At 37.6% G+C, this 15,816-nt stretch overlaps 1 protein-coding gene across 1 annotated transcript; it reads left to right on the top strand.

The window, feature by feature from the left end:
• Nucleotides 1-1,655: 1,655 nt before the first annotated feature.
• Nucleotides 1,656-15,130, top strand: Spata22 (spermatogenesis associated 22). Its single transcript, XM_050162844.1, has 8 exons — nt 1,656-1,698; nt 3,993-4,121; nt 7,747-7,807; nt 7,924-8,019; nt 12,417-12,759; nt 13,440-13,563; nt 14,446-14,543; nt 14,939-15,130. Exons 1-8 carry the CDS (start codon nt 1,656-1,658, stop codon nt 15,128-15,130), a joined length of 1,086 nt encoding a protein of 361 aa, XP_050018801.1.
• The last annotated feature ends 686 nt before the right edge of the window (nt 15,131-15,816 follow it).

Genomic DNA, 15,816 nt, shown 5'->3' with positions numbered 1-15,816 from the left:
CTTGTTTTAACGCCTTGGCAATCATTCTCTTCTAGACACAACCCAGGATGCCCCCAGCATCTTAGAAAATATCTAGTGTCTAGAAAATGGGCAAGGCATAAGGAAAGAGAGGCCATGATTTCCTGACATAGCTGGGGCAGAGCCTGGCCGAGCTGGGGGAATCTCCCTCGGCCTCGTCCATAACCAGAACACGTTTCTCTCTGTGCACAGAAGAGCTAACGAGGCAGAGCCATGCTTGTGTCGGCTGCGTACCTCACAAGCGAGGGCGCCAAGGGCGTCGCTTTTGACTTTTCTGGCTGAGAAACGCCAGTTGTTCCTGTAACTCTCGCGAGACCTTCAAGCGCAGGCCTCTCTCTGCGCTTGCGCATGTGCAGATTGCCACGCCTGCGCACAGCCTTCCTGCTCTGCGTCTCTGTACAGCACGCGGCCGCCGAGGGAGGCGAGGTTCACTCGAGGGCTCCGTTTGTACGTGGTGTTGGCGGGGGTTCCAGAAGGGAAATACCGTGGCCCCGCGACTGGCTGTGTTAGGTGGCGGGGTGGGAGGGGGATGTTGGGGAAGAACATGAATTCTGACAGGAAAATGTAACCCTTCCTTCAGTGCGGGCCCCAGACAGGCCCTGTCCGGCCTCCTCGTGAGGCAAGGTGTTAGGGAGGGTGTGTCTGCGGGTTGGGTAGCTCCCCTTCCCCTGCCACACACACACACACACACACACACACACACACACACGCACACCACACCCATCTACCCACAAGCACACATACGCACCATACACACACCACATACACACAAACACACACCCCCTACACACCACACACACACAAACGCACATACACGCACACACACCACATACCCATCCACCCACAAGCACACATACACACCACACCACACACACACACACACACACACAAACACACACGCACGCACACACGCACACGCTACTGAGGCAGGATCTCTTGCAGCTGAGGATTTAGTGGTCTACGCCTGTAGCTCCTGCCCCTCAGCGGTAGAGACCCAGCAAAACCAGTAGTTTAAGCAAGTCTGGTTGTGAAACCCTGCCTTACATGTCGCAGCTTTAGGGTAATTTTTGGACATTAGCGTTAGCCTGTTTGATTTATATTTTAGTTGTGTTCACATCAGTCTGTCTCATTGGGCAGTAAATTTGCAGCAGAAATTATTTGGGTTTATGTCTGGCCTTTTTCATGGGCAAGTATTTGTTAACTTAAATTAACATGTAAATATATTAGGAAGCTAAAAGCAGAAAAAATATAATGAAAACAATGTTTTACTTAGAGAAGTTTGCCATTGCCTTTAGTCCCTTTTCCTTAAAGCTTTGGTCCAGAATTCCCACAATGGGTCTTTGATTCTAAAATAGATTACTTAGACTGTCTAAAAAGTCTGTATATATTTAGGAAACTATTATATCACCCGTCTTAACTTATTTGAACATAGCTGGAAACATGGGATATGTTTCATATTCTTAGTCATAAAGCAATTCCTGAAGTGGTCACTTTAGAAAGTTTTAAACCATAATGCCCATACTTAATAGGCTGAAAATTTGGTTTTGTTGATAATAATGAGTTACAAGTTTCTTCCTTTGAAAGTTTAGTCAGCTTCATTTTGTGATGCTAAGTGCAAAGCTGTGATACTGAAGAAAATGAAGAGAAACCTAAATGAAAATTCAACTCGAAGTACAGCAGGTATTGAACAGCCTTTCAATTTTTAGGTATTTTTCAGATACCACATAAGACGTGTATAGTTTCTAGGAACATTTTGGGAGAAACTTTTTAAAGAGATTAAACATTAGTTTAGCCTCTTTTCTTTTCATATCCAAAAGAGGTAAAGAGGTTTGTGAAGGTACAGTATTTAGTAGTGTAGAGATGAGAATAGAATGAAGATTATTAAGATTTCCTCTGGTGCTTTTTTTTTCCCAAAATGTAAGTGATTGATTTACTTTTGCTTGTAAGCAGGAAACAAATACATTCTTTTGTGGTTTTTGTGATTGATTTGTTCAAAATGTTTTTAGAAGCATTTCTGTTTTCTAATATTTTGTATTTATATTTTGTCAATTATTAGGTAATATAAGGACAGAAGTCAAGAATGATGAGAGTTAGGGAAGTGATCATAATGTACAATGAAGATCATAATAATAATTTATGGTGGGCACACCGTATTCTATATATTTCATCAGAAGTATTATTTAATTCTTACCATCACCTCTGTTTTCTAGATAAGAAACCAAGGTACAAAGACCTTAAATAATCTACTGAGTGGTAGACACAGGACTTGAACCTAGAAATCTCTGATTTTAGACTCCATAATTCTAATCATCATGTTATGCTTCTCTGTATGTATCATGGGCACAAAGAGTTTAAGGAAACTGCTCACATTTAACTTTGAAGTTGTTTTCAAATTCACTTTGAAGGCACAGTTTTAATGTCGGCAGCCTGGCTCAAGAGTCCACCTGATTCTAGTTTTTCATTAGAGCGCCTCCACAGTCAGTATTCTCTTGCAGTGTAATGAGAATGGGGCAGCGAGACAATGGTAGAGTGTCAAGAGTTTCTGACTAGAGACTTAAGAATCCCTATCTAGGATTTCTAGTTCTTGCTTTGAAGATGTCTTTTGTCCGTGAATTCCCTTGTAGCTTCTAAAGTTTATTATTTACTTATTTATTTATTTTTGACTGGAGAACCTGCTTCTGTTATCTGGAGGAAGTGGTGATAGTATTTATTTTCATTTGGATTGGGTATTGTCATTCTTTTAAGGCAATTAAGGTGATTATCAATCTGTGGGTTGTGACCCCCTTGGGGATTGCATATCCGATATCCTGCATATCAGATATTTACATTACAATTCATAACAGTAGCAAAACTATAGTTATGATGTAGGAATGAAATAATTTTTATGGTAGGAATTCCTACAACATGAGTAACTGTATTAAAGGGTCATAGTATTAGGAAAGTTGAGAGCCACTATCTAAGACATTTTCATAATGATCCATGGAAAAATATCATTATAGATAGCTGGGACATTTGTTAAAATTATAATTTGGGTTTCAGACTAAATATATTGAGATAAAATTGTCAGCATTGGGAATTGTAACCTTTGAACCCACATGTTAATCAGAATTCTGTTGAAAGAGTGGCGGGGGGCTGAGGCCCGCCACCTGGCTAGCTTTACCCGAAATAATTACATGGAAACTGTATTCTTTTAAACACTGCTTGGCCCATTAGTTCCAGCCTCTTATTAGCTAGCTCTTACATATTGATCTAACCCATTTCTAATATTTTGTGTAGCACCACAAGCTGGCTTACCAGGAAAGATCTTAACTTGCATCTGTCTGGAGTGGGAGAATCATGGCGGCTGACTGACTCGGCTTCTTTCTCCCAGCATTCTGTTCTGTCTACTCCGCCTACCTAATTTTCTGTCCTATCAGAGGCCAAGCAGTTTCTTTATTACTTAACCAATGAAAGCAACAGATAGATAAAGACCCACCTCCATCAGAATTCTAGGAAAAATCTTAGTTAAACTGGTTGATGACTATGGCCCCAGAAGCTGGCTGTCAAACACTAAAACATGGTTAGAATTTTGGAAAACGTGGTTCATAGTTTCTTCTTTCTTAGCTTTGGTATATTCTGTAGGTACTCTGCTGTTGCTAAGAAATTAGACAAGCAGAAGAGGGAAATATGGAAAAGAAGTAGATTTGGGAAATGTTTGAGGATTAAAAACAGAGAATTGCTTAAAAGTAAGAATTAAAGTGATAAGATAGAAGAAGAAAGGACTTTAGAGATACTGGTGAGCTATTTAGGACTTCTAAAAGATTTAGATCTTAATCATTTAGATTTAAATCATTTTAAGGGCATATAAATATATCTGGCATATTAGCATATAGAAGTAGACAAACTATTTATTGTTACATATTATTAATGGTAATTAGTCTAGAAATAGATATACTTACCTGATTTATACTAATTTATTGGTACCTTCAATGTAGGCTGTTTGCCTGTGCCATTATTCAATCAGAAAAAGAGGAACAGACAGCCATTAACTTCTAATCCACTTCAGAATGATCCAGGTATCAGTACTGTTTCTGACAGTTACAGTTCTTCTCTTCTACCAACAGGTAAGAAAATGAGTAAGGTGAAAATTTCAAGAGACAAGAACTAGGATTGTAGAATATTCCTGGGTCTCTCATTGAGGCCAAGTTCCTGCTGTTTTTCATTGCTCAGATATAGAGATTACTTGGCTCCTTCTGAGCATTCCAGCACAGCAGTTTTGAGTTGCCTTGTCTACAAGGGTGGCTTAGCATTTAAATAGAGTATCTTTATGTCTGGAGCCTTTGTTTTTACTAAAGTAGAAACCTACAGTGCAAAGATTTTCTTTCTCAAAACAGATTACTGTGACTTATATATTTGGTAGTAAAGAATGGAAGAATTTGAGTTACCTCAGAAACAGGGAAAAGTGTATATGGAGTAATGGAAAAAATGGAAAAAAATGGACTGTAGAAAAGACACAAGCCCAGGAACTTCTGGTGCTGTGTTTTAGTCATTGCTTTCTTAGGGCAGTTTTGCCTGCTTTTCTTTGTTGTGTTTTATACCCTTTTTCTGAAAATTCTTAAGTTGCAGTTAACCATTGAGTAGGGGACAGACTTTTAGGAGGTGCTTATAGTTGTGAGGACTCTATCTCTATGCACAGTACTAGTGTGCATAAAAAGGAAGATGAAGGAGAAGTATGTTTGTTACTTCTGTCATGTGAGGATACACTAAGGGGCTATCTCTGAAGCAGAGAACATGCTTTCACCAAATACCTAGTTTGTTGTTACCTCAATCTAAGATGTTTTAGTCTCCAGCACTGTCAGAAATTCCTATTTGTAAATTACCCAATTTAAGATACTTTCTTCTAAGATACTCTCATCTAGTATGCCCGTATATAGCTTCAACTAGTACATTGTGTAAGTTGCTATTGCTGGGAGTTTACATATTCTAGCTCTGCTTTTTAGAGATCAACTCCTTCTGTAACTCTTGATTAAGTTTTGGAGTCAGGAAGCTTCTAATGTGACACCTTTTAAGTGAGACCACTAAAATCTTCTCACCCTGTGAGCCAGTAAGCTAGCTAGCTGTCTGTCTGTCTGCCTGCCTATCTGTCTGTCTGTCTGTCTGTCTGTCTATGTGCATGTGTGTTCCAGAGATGAGACTCAGGTCATCATGCTTGACGGCAAGCCTTCCCACTGAGCCATCTTGTTTACTGGCTCAATGTTTCCTGACTTTATTTACCTCTCAAAGAAGGCACTGATAGGCAAACATTCTAAAATATATTTGGTCCATTATGTTATGTATATTTAAATTTTTGGGACAAACTTTAAAATTACTATTGGAATCATGTGAATAAAATATTAAATATAAATTTTTATATATAACAGTACTCATTTTAAATTTCGTTTAGTATATTTCCATAGAATTTGGTATAGTCATTAAATTGTTTTTCTTCAACACCAGAAATTTAAAAGTATAAAGTTAGCATATAACATTCTCATTTTCATAATTAAATTTTATTTTTGGTATGTATGAATGAGTGCACATGTATGCATATCATGATGGTATGTGTATGTAGGTCAGAGGACAACTTTTGGGAATCAGTTCTCTGATTCCACTGTGGCTCTGGCATCAACCTCAAAATATGAGACTTCCATGGCAAATATCTTTACCCACAGAGAGCCATATTTGGTACCCATTCCTTTTTTATGGATAAAAAGTAGAAAATGGGCATGCATAAGACACCATTCTCTACCACTTAAAATCTTCCTTACTATTTAAAATTTTTAATAAGTAGCATGAATACTGAACATGAGAAATTATAAGTGTGAACTATTACATGTGGAAATATGAATTTTTTTTTGGAGACAGTTTCTCTGTAGCTTTGGAGCCTGTTCTGGAACTAGCTCTTGTAGACCAGGCTGGCCTCGAACTCACAGAGATCTGCCTGTCTCTGCCTCCCAAGTGCCGAGATTAAAGGTGTGGACCACCACTGCCTGGCCAGGAAATACGATTTTTTTATCTTGATTTATTAGTTCGGGATACAGTCAACTTTCAAAAGAGAGTAACATCTGTCTTGTGACAAAGGGCAGGAGAAAGATTTCCCCCACCACCTGGAGCAGAAGGAAGAGATGGCTCTATGGTCATAAGAGTGGGAGAACTATCCCTGACCTCACCAGCTGCAACACTCGGGATGACAGGGCCTGTGCCTCAACAGAATGGCACAATAAAGCCAGCCCTGTTAGTGTACATGTGGATGAGCCATGCTCGAAGATGTGAGTGTGGGAGAGCTGCCCCATTGCTCATCTGTCTTGTGGTAGCATGGGCAGGGGAAAGAAGTCCTCCTCCATGCCCACCAATGCCTGGAACAGGTAGGAGAACTGTCCTGTGGTCATAAGAGTGGGAGAGCTATCCCTGTCCCCACCAGCTGCAACTGTCGGGAGAGCAAACCCTGTACCCTGACAGGGCAGCACAACAGATCCAGCCCTGTTAGTGGAGGTGTGGGTGAGCCACTCCCCAAATCGTAAGCATGGGACATCTGTCACCATTTCTTATCTGGTTGACCAACTCCTACAGCAGCTCAGGCCCAGACCCAGGGTTATGACTTGGCCTGCCCCAACATCCACCCCTTCTATGGGCTGCTGGAGCATGTTAAAGCCTGACCCACAGGCCCAAAGCTGCCAGAACTCCACAACACAGGGTGCCAGGGAGCTGTACAGTCCAGGAAGAGCCCTAGTAGGGGCCCAGCATCACATGGGTAGTGGAGACCAGGGGCATCAAACCAGACCAGTGACTCTTTGCAGTGCAAGTAGAAAAGTATGGACTAAGGAGTATACTGCATGATTTGTTGGGTCACACTTCAGCTTCTAGATGAGATTTTGCATTTCTTCCCTATTACATTTTCTTTTCATTTTTTTCTTCAGTTTTTTTTCTCTTGAATTTTGTTTTATTGGTGGGGGGATACAAGGGCAGAGGGCATTTGTGACGAGACGGGGAATAAATGGGATCAGGATATATGATGTGAAAAACATAGAATAAATTTTATTAATAATGATAAAAAAGAAGAGAGTAAGGGAATAGAGAGATGGCTCAGTGGTTAAGAGGAATTACTGGTCTTTGAGGGAACCTGAGTTTGGTTCCTATCACCTATGTCAGGTATCTTACAACCTCCTTATAACTCCAACTCAAGGGGATCTTCTGGCCTCCATGAGCATGTTCCCTCATGTGCCTACGCCCTATAATTAAAACACAAAATAGAAATCTTGAAAACACAAGAGAGTAACTAGAACAGAATAGAAATGTCAGTGTTTATCATGCATAGTAAGGATTAGATTTGATGTTAAAATTATGTTATCTTACCCTTTCATTCTGTGTCTCTCCATTAGTCTCATACACTAGCTATCTAGTTACCAGTTATGATTTATTTCTTGATGTAGGGTAGAATAAAGTTTAAAAAACATTGGATTTGACTAAATTTATGTTTTCAATTACAAGGCACTATATTAGAATTGATTGTGGAAAAGACAAATTAAACTACTATCTTTACAATGGGGAAGAAAGATGTCCATAAAATTAGGCAGGCTATGATAAATCCTGCAATCAAATACTACTGAGGACTGCGTCTTTATCTTCAAATTGTTAGAACTCTCAAATTTATTAAATATAAGGAATTATTTTTAAAAGGTATCTTATTTTTACTTTTCTTATACTTTTGAGATTGGGCGTGGGAAGCTGTGTATCCAGAGGTGACTCCCTTAAAGAAAACAACAAATATAGGGTATGTGTAAAATTATGAACCAATAAATGTGTGTCTGTTACTGAGTGATGCTATTTTTCTGCATGCATTTCTCAATCTGAAAGCAAACTATATTTAACAATATATTTCCTTGAAAGGCAAATACCAGTTTCTGCTTCTTATTCCCTGAAAAGTCAAGATTCTGTGTCTAAACCTATGCAGTCAAGTGCTGAAAGAAGCCAAAGTATTTGGGGGTAAGTCTGCCTTTGTTTACTCCTCTTCTTTCCTTAAAAAAAAATCTTTCTTAGAAATACATTTAGGAAATTTCTACATTAATACATAACTGGTATTTGAATATAATCTATGTACACCTTTCTTTATACTTTAAATTGTACAATGTAATACATTGTAAGTGTTATATAGTTGGGCATGGTGTACATAAGCAATAATGACAAGTATATGTCAGGTATAGATGTAATTTTTTCCACATATTTTTGATGAATGGTTTGTTCTGATCTGTTGGAGCATAACTTGTGGATATATATATGGAAGACCTAAACTGACCTAAAAGTAGTAGGTTCAGCTGACCTGAGCTAGTAGGAACTCATTGACTCCGGACTGATAGCAGGGGAACCTGCACAGGACCAAACTAGGTCCTTTGAATGTGGAGGACAGTTGTGTGGCTTGGGCAGTATGTGTGGCCACTGGCAGTGGGATCAGGATTTATCCCTAGTGCTTGAACTAGCTTTTGGAGCCCATTCTTTTTGGAGGGATATCTTGCTTAGCCTAAATATAGGGGGGGAGGGGAAGGCCTTGGTCCTGCCTTAAAGTGATGTGTCAGACTTTGTTGACTCCCCATGGGAAGCCTTACCCTCTCTGAGGAGTGGATGGGGGTTAGGGTGGGAAAAGGTGAAGGGAGTTGGAGGAGGGAGAACGTAGGAAGTGGGATAGGTATGTAAAATGAGAAAAGATCGTTTTAAAAATATAAATAAAATAAATAGTAGGTTTTTATATAGCTTTTTTCATATACTTTTTGTTTTATGTCCTGATCTTCCCTGTATGCCTATCTCTATTCCTACATAAACTCTCCCATCACCAGTATTCCTAGTCTCTACTTTCATATTGCCTATGTTCTGTTATGCTCCCCTTAAGGTACTTCTTCAACATCCCCCTTTTAGCCACTTGGCCTCTATAGGTATTCTAAGTTAAACATATCCATCTAAAAAAATTGAAGCCAGGATTCACATATGAGAATGTGGCATTTGTTGATAGGAGCCTGGGTTTCCTCACTTAGTATAATATTTTCTAGTTCCATCAATTTATTGGAAAATTTTACAATTTAAAAAAATTTTTACAACAGAATAAGATTCCACTGTATATGTTAATCATATTTTTATTATCTATTCATTACTAATGGACATTGTAGGATATAGAGTCCTTTAGACATTAGAGTATATGCCCAAGGCGATAGAGTTTGGTTATATAATAGTTCTATTACCAGATTTGAGAATTTCATACACACATACAATGAAATATAACTATATATGACACTTATTTCCTACTCTTACACTTTCGTGTATTTCAACATGTCCCCCTTTCAATTTCATGTCTTTTTATTTTTTGGATACAAGATACCTTTATGTAGTTCTGCTGTCCTGGAGCTCAGTATATACTAGAATGGCCTTGAACACACAGAGATCCCACTGCCTTTGCCTTCTAAGTGCTGGGATTGAAGTGTGTGCCATCTTTCCCTTAAGTAATTCACTAAGTTCAATTAGTGTTGTCCGTATGTGCATGGGTATGAGGCTGCCACTGAAACACTGGAATCCTTTCAGTAGCACATCATCAAAAAAACGATTCTTCTCCAGAAACTATCAACTGCCAATATTTTCTCAGTAGGGCTTGAGATCATCTACCGCCTCTGTGCTGGAAGTATAACTGGTTTGATCTTGTGCAGATTTCATGCAGGTTACCCCAACTCTTGTTGAATTCATGAGTGCAATTGTCATATCATGTCCAGAAGACAACATTTCATAGCATCCCTACCAACCCTCCACAGGTTCATATATTTCTGGTGTTTTTGAGAAACCCCACACTTAAATTCCATAGTGGTTGTACCAGACTGCACTCTCACCAACAGTAATAAGAGTTTCTCTTTCTAATATCCTTGTCAGTGTTTATTATCATTTTATTTATTCTTCTGACTGGGTGAGAATGGAATTTCTAAGTAGCTTTAATTAGCATTTCCCTGGTGGCTAATGAACACTTTTAATGTTCATTAACCATTTGTATCTTTTCTTTGAGAGTTGTTTTTATACCTACAACCTACTTTTTTTTTGATTGAGTTGTTTGTTTTCTTGGTGTTTAGGTTTTGAGTTCTTTGTGTATTGTAGTCATTAATTCTGTGACAAAATATATCTGTCAAAGATTTTCTCCCATAATGAAGACTGCTTCTTCATTGACTGACCATCATGCTCATTGCTGTACAGAAACTTTCATGAGGTCCCATTTGTCAATTGTTGGCTTAGTTCTTGTGCAACTACTGTTCTATTTAGAAAGTTCATAACTGTGCCTGTTTCTTGTAGTGCTTTCCTTACTTTTCCCTGTAGTACTTTCAGGGAGACTTTTGATCCATTGGAGGTTTGATTTAATCAGTCAGTCAGTCAATCAATCGATCAATTTATTTTCAGGGTAAGAGATAAGGATCTAGTTCTTTGGTGGATAGTACACAAAGTTTAATTGATAGTTGAAAGTATACCAATCTGAAGTAAAGCTCCATGGCTTCAGATTGAGTCTGATAACTACATAGAGGTTCACTAAGATATATAGACTTTGGGTCTAGGCAAGTGCTTGTTTGAGTAGCTCAATTAATGTAGTATTTAAAAAAAATTGCTGGCCGGACTGAAATCTCAAGGTCCAAATCAGGAGCAGAAGGAGTGCGAGCATGAGCAAGGAACTCAGGACCGCGAGGGGGGCACCCACACACTGAAACAATGGGGATGTCCTACCGGGAACTCACCAAGGCCAGTTGGCCTGGGTCTGAAAAAGCCTGGGTTAAAACCGGTCTCGCTGAACATAGCGGACAATGAGGACTACTGAGACCCCAAGAACAATGGCAATGGGTTTTTGATCCTACTGCACCTATTGGTTTTGTGGGAGCCTAGGCAGTTTGGATTGCTCTTTGGGCTGATGAGGGAGGGGGACTTGATTAGGGGAGGGGGAGGGAATGGGGAGGCGGCGGTGGGGAAGAGACAGAAATCTTTAATTAATTAATAAAGAAATAAATTAAAAAAATTGCTGGTTCTTTAATTGGGTGTTTAAGAACTCTGTGTTTGTTTTACTTAGAAATCTAAAAATCATTGCTTTTAGAAACCAGGATAAATTTTGTTTTTGTTTTCTGGGAATATGACTAAATAGCATTTTATAGTGATTCTTAGTGAGTTTTTAAACAATAAAAAGAGCATGTGTGCAAGGTTATGTATAAGTGTGTGGAGGGCTCAAAGGCAGCTACGTCATGGAGAAGCTTGCCCCAGCATAGGTGATGGCTCACAGAAGCTCATCTCTGAGTTCTCTGTACATTTAACAGGTAACTATGCCAAAGAGTATTATCTTTGCAACAGTGTTTGCTGCTTGATCACAAGGCCAGAATCTTGTGATTTTTCTGGGTTTTGTAAATTTCATTAGCTGCTTGAATCTTTTGTGAGCCTCCTCTCCCATCCAGGAAGGAATGTTTCAATTCAGAGGAAATATCTGCACAACAGGGTATACAAAACACAAAACGAACAACAATAATTCTAATATTTTTCCTGAATACTAATGTTTTTTTATGGTGTTTATAACCCAAAGATTCATAATTGTGATTTTTTATCCTATTTATTCTTAAATTTATACTTAATTTATTAACAATATTTCTCAAACTGTACAAGCCTTATGTCCCATAAAACCTAGGCTTTTTGCTGATTACTGGTTCTCCCCACCCCTTTTAAAAACAAAGGATGGGTTGTATTAATTATCTTGTAACGTTTGCAATATTCATAGTTAAGAATTTGTAATTGAACTAGTTTCTCCTTTCCGTATAACTCTTAACTGGCCTGCTTAGGAAATACTTTTGTTTGGGTCTTATTAGATCCTACACTGACCAGCTTTTGTATGTCATTTAGGTTAATATGATAAATAAATGCTAAAACAGGTTGGTTAGTAGGCTTTTCAAAGCACAAAGTATTAAATAACCTTACAGCCAAGCTGTAGCTTTTTTTTTTAAAAAAAACTTTGTAGAAAATTTCAAAATAAATGTATAAAGAATTAAGCAGAAGTCCTCAAAATATTTCACTTGGAAACTCCTGTTATATGAAGGTTTGAATATTGTAAACATGTTTGTAGCACTGTACTCTGAGATGGGAGACTGGTGTTGTCTGAGTTCTGAACTTACCAGTGACTTGCTGCTATATAACTTTGTATGAGTTATTTCTTCCCTAGGGTGTCTCTAAGTTTGGAAAGAGAAGTAATACTATATTGTACCATTGTGCAATGAATGATGTGTTTGAAATTTCTGACTACGTAGTAGCTACAAACTACTAATTGTCATAAGAATGAAAAACTTCATCAGTTTTTCCTAAATAAAAAGACAGAGAAGTATGTTCTACTTTTACAGCTTCAGAGGCGACAACAGAAATACCAGCTTGAGAACCTGGGATAAAAATGATTTCCGTCCTCAGCATAAAACAGCAAACTCAGCAGCAAACAGTAAATTCAATTCTTATTCAATGAATTTGGGAGCTCAACAACAGAAACAGTCAGGAATGCCTGAATTTCCTAACTTAGATGGACACAAGGAAACTGGAGTACTCAGACAAACATGTTTATCAAAGCTGCCTGGCTCTACAGTGAAAGGCCCGGACAGAGCCAGTGCACTGCAGGCATTTAAGCCCAGTTTTCAACAAAATCAATGTAAGAAAACAGTGTTGGGTGACACCCCAGGAGAAAACACTCTTAAGGTAAACATTTAAATATTAATGAATGACTTATTTACATGTTTACATGTGTAGTAAGTAAGTATGTAGATAGATACATCCATGGCATATACAGATTCACACAAATATCCAGTTTCCTATTGGAATAGGTGAATGTTAGCTTCTGAAATGTCTTACATTTCTTTGTTTTTATAGTGATTTCAGAATTTCTTACTGATTTTTACTCTTTTAATTATTAAGGTAACAGTAGTTTGCTCATTGTTTGTAGAAGCAATCTATCCTTTTTATTGTCATTTTCCCAAAAGATATCAGAAATACTTTCATGCAAAGTGTCAGATAACAATATTTTTGGTGTTATGAACCATACTTTCTTTGTTGTAGTTATTCTTTGTAGAGTTGGTTTTCATGTATTCTGGGGATCCAACTCAGGCCATTAAGCTTATATGGCAAGTAGTTCATCCGCTGGGACATCTCTCTTACCTCATAGTTCTTTTCTTATTTTAAATAAATTCTTGTTTTCACACTATAATGCAGTGCGATGTAATGCTGGCTTTAATTTGGGGGTTTAATTGCATTGAAACTTTTAGTAGTTCTTTTTACACATTCTACATATGTATTTATTATAAGGACCTAGACTCTACGTAGTTCAAAAAGTATAATGAATAAAATTAAACATTTTTCCAATGCTGTTTTTTCCCCCAAAGGATGTCTCCTTGCATCAGTTGAAGGAAAAAGATAATTCTTTAAGAATTATTTCTGCAGTTATTGAAAGCATGAGGTACTGGCGTGCACAAGTGCAGAGAACTGTACTTCTTTTTGAAATATTGGGTAGGTATAATATTTCAAGAGTACTTCAGTAATAGATTTGGATGTTTTTAATGTCCTTATGAATGTCTAGGGTATCATGAAGAGTAACACAAATTGGAAAAGGAGATGATGTTTATTTGGGGAAATGTAGTCTGGCTTCAGAATAACAGATGTCTATTAACAGTGCATAGGGAATGGTTACTAAGTGATTGAATAACACACTTTGATAAAAATTTATGATGCTAAACATGAGTTAGGACTTGTATTTGTTGGTTAAGAAACAGCTTTGAGAGATGTTAAACAATTTGCTCAAGGGAAAGAAAATGGGAAAATGTAGATTAAAACAATAAAAACTTGCAATTATGTAAGATGAATCAGCCTAGAGAGATGTGTTTCATAAAACTATGGTAAATATATATTGAAAATTAGCCCCAAAGGTAGATTTTAGGTGCTTCTACCCTACTTCAGAATGTAACTGTGGAAGGGGATAGATATGTCAATTTGTTTACCTGAAGTAATGAAAACATTTGACATCTATTGGTTTTTTTCTCTGTTCTTGTATGTCTTACAGGGATATAGTTTGTTTTAGGAAATGAAATAAGTCGTTTGAACAATGTTACAAAATAGTATGAAGCTGAAGGCTTGACACTAGAATTCTATTTCAGTGTTGTTTTCATTAAACTATAAGGCTTACTTGTTCTTATAGTGCATTTTATTGTTACAACAGCTCTGGAATTCAGCCAGTCTACAGAACACACTGAAAGGATAATTCCTCCATGGAATTCCACTGTATAAATGGAACGGGGAGAGGCTGTTATGTAATGACACTTAAATATCACCTTTTCTTTGTGAAATTTTGTTTGTATTTATCAATATTAATTTCCCCACTTCCATGTTGCCTAGCTGTCCTGGATTCAGCTGTCACACCTGGTCCACATTATTCAAAGACTTTTCTTATGAGAGATGGGAAAAATACTCTTCCATGTGTATTTTATGAAATTGTGAGTATCTTAAAGTGTTCATGTTCATTGTCTGGCTAACAACAACAACAACACAAAAAAATCATGTGAAAATATAGGCTACAGTCCTGTGGCAGTAGAAATTCTTTTATCTATCATGAGCTGTTATGGGGAGTATCTTAAATTTTCTAGTAAGCAACTTCTTGCTAGTTTGTAAGAATCCTTATCCAGGATAGGGCCATTCTTCTGTGACAGGATATGTGTATATACCTAGTTATCTTTTAAGTAGCACGGAGAACCATACCATCTATGGTGATTCATGTTTGTCATATCATATATCACATCATCATATCATATCATTTGTCATATTATAAGTTAGACATTGATCTTTAGATGAAGCAATACATAATTTTTGACTTTTATGTTTTGAAAAACAGGATCGTGAACTTCCAAGACTGATCAGAGGCCGAGTTCACAGGTGTGTTGGACACTACGACCCAGATAAGAACATTTTCAAGTGCGTTTCTGTTAGACCAGCATCTGCTTCTGAACAAAAGACTTTCCAAGATTTTGTTAAAATTGCCGATGCGGAGATGAAGTATCATACTAAAGTAGTGAATGAAATGTAAACAGTGACAAAGGGAGTATTGCAGTGTAAACTGAAGCATTTGCTGTTGTTAATTTACCTCTTGCATGGGTTTATCACTATTATTTTTTTCTGTATTTCACTTCTTTTTATGATAATAAAACTTTTTAAAAATAGATTTGACCTAAACAGCATAACTAGACTTCTTTAGTTTTGAAGTTATGTTAAGCTATGCTTTACATTTGCTAAATTTTAAAAACCACTTCAGGTAAAAATGCTCACTGCAGCAGAAAGAAATAGATACTTAATCTACTTGATTTTAGCCAAAGGGCTGAAAACTCTATCTTAGGTGTAGGTGATTCTTTAACATGTGTTTAAAACATGTGAGGTAGCCCCCAAACCTTCAGACTTCAAAGGACAATACTGGAGGCACTCCCACTATCAGTAGCAAGATGGATATGAGTATTATCTTAAGTATTATTCTGTACTTGTTCATTTATGTAGGTCATTTAATTACTTTTTATTTAGACAATATTTTTATTTGCTGAGAATTTCATATATTGTATTTTGATCGTATTCATTCATTTCTGAGGAATCTCCATGTCCACCCAACTTAGTGTCCTTTTCTGTTAAAAACGCATGGACTTCCAGGTGGTGGTGGCACAAGCCTTTAATCCCTTGGGAGGCAGAGGCTGGCAGATCTCTGCGAGTTCAAGGCCAGCCTGGTCT

The sequence above is a fragment of the Alexandromys fortis genome, unplaced genomic scaffold, assembly GCF_014885135.2.
Source record: "Alexandromys fortis isolate MF-2015 unplaced genomic scaffold, M_Fortis_MF-2015_v1.1 scaffold_84, whole genome shotgun sequence".
Lineage (NCBI taxonomy): Eukaryota > Metazoa > Chordata > Mammalia > Rodentia > Cricetidae > Alexandromys > Alexandromys fortis.
The sequence above is the reverse complement of the archived record's forward strand: the minus strand, read 5'-3'. Positions and strand labels throughout refer to the sequence as shown.

Excerpts from the sequence above, each read along its gene's own strand:
- Spata22 (XM_050162844.1), top strand. The coding sequence starts at position 1,656 with ATGAAGAGAAACCTAAATGAAAATTCAACTCGAAGTACAGCAG. Across the intron at positions 8,020-12,416 it reads AGAAGCCAAAGTATTTGGGG|CTTCAGAGGCGACAACAGAA; the intron begins GTAAGTCTGCCT and ends CTACTTTTACAG. Across the intron at positions 14,544-14,938 it reads CATGTGTATTTTATGAAATT|GATCGTGAACTTCCAAGACT; the intron begins GTGAGTATCTTA and ends TTTGAAAAACAG.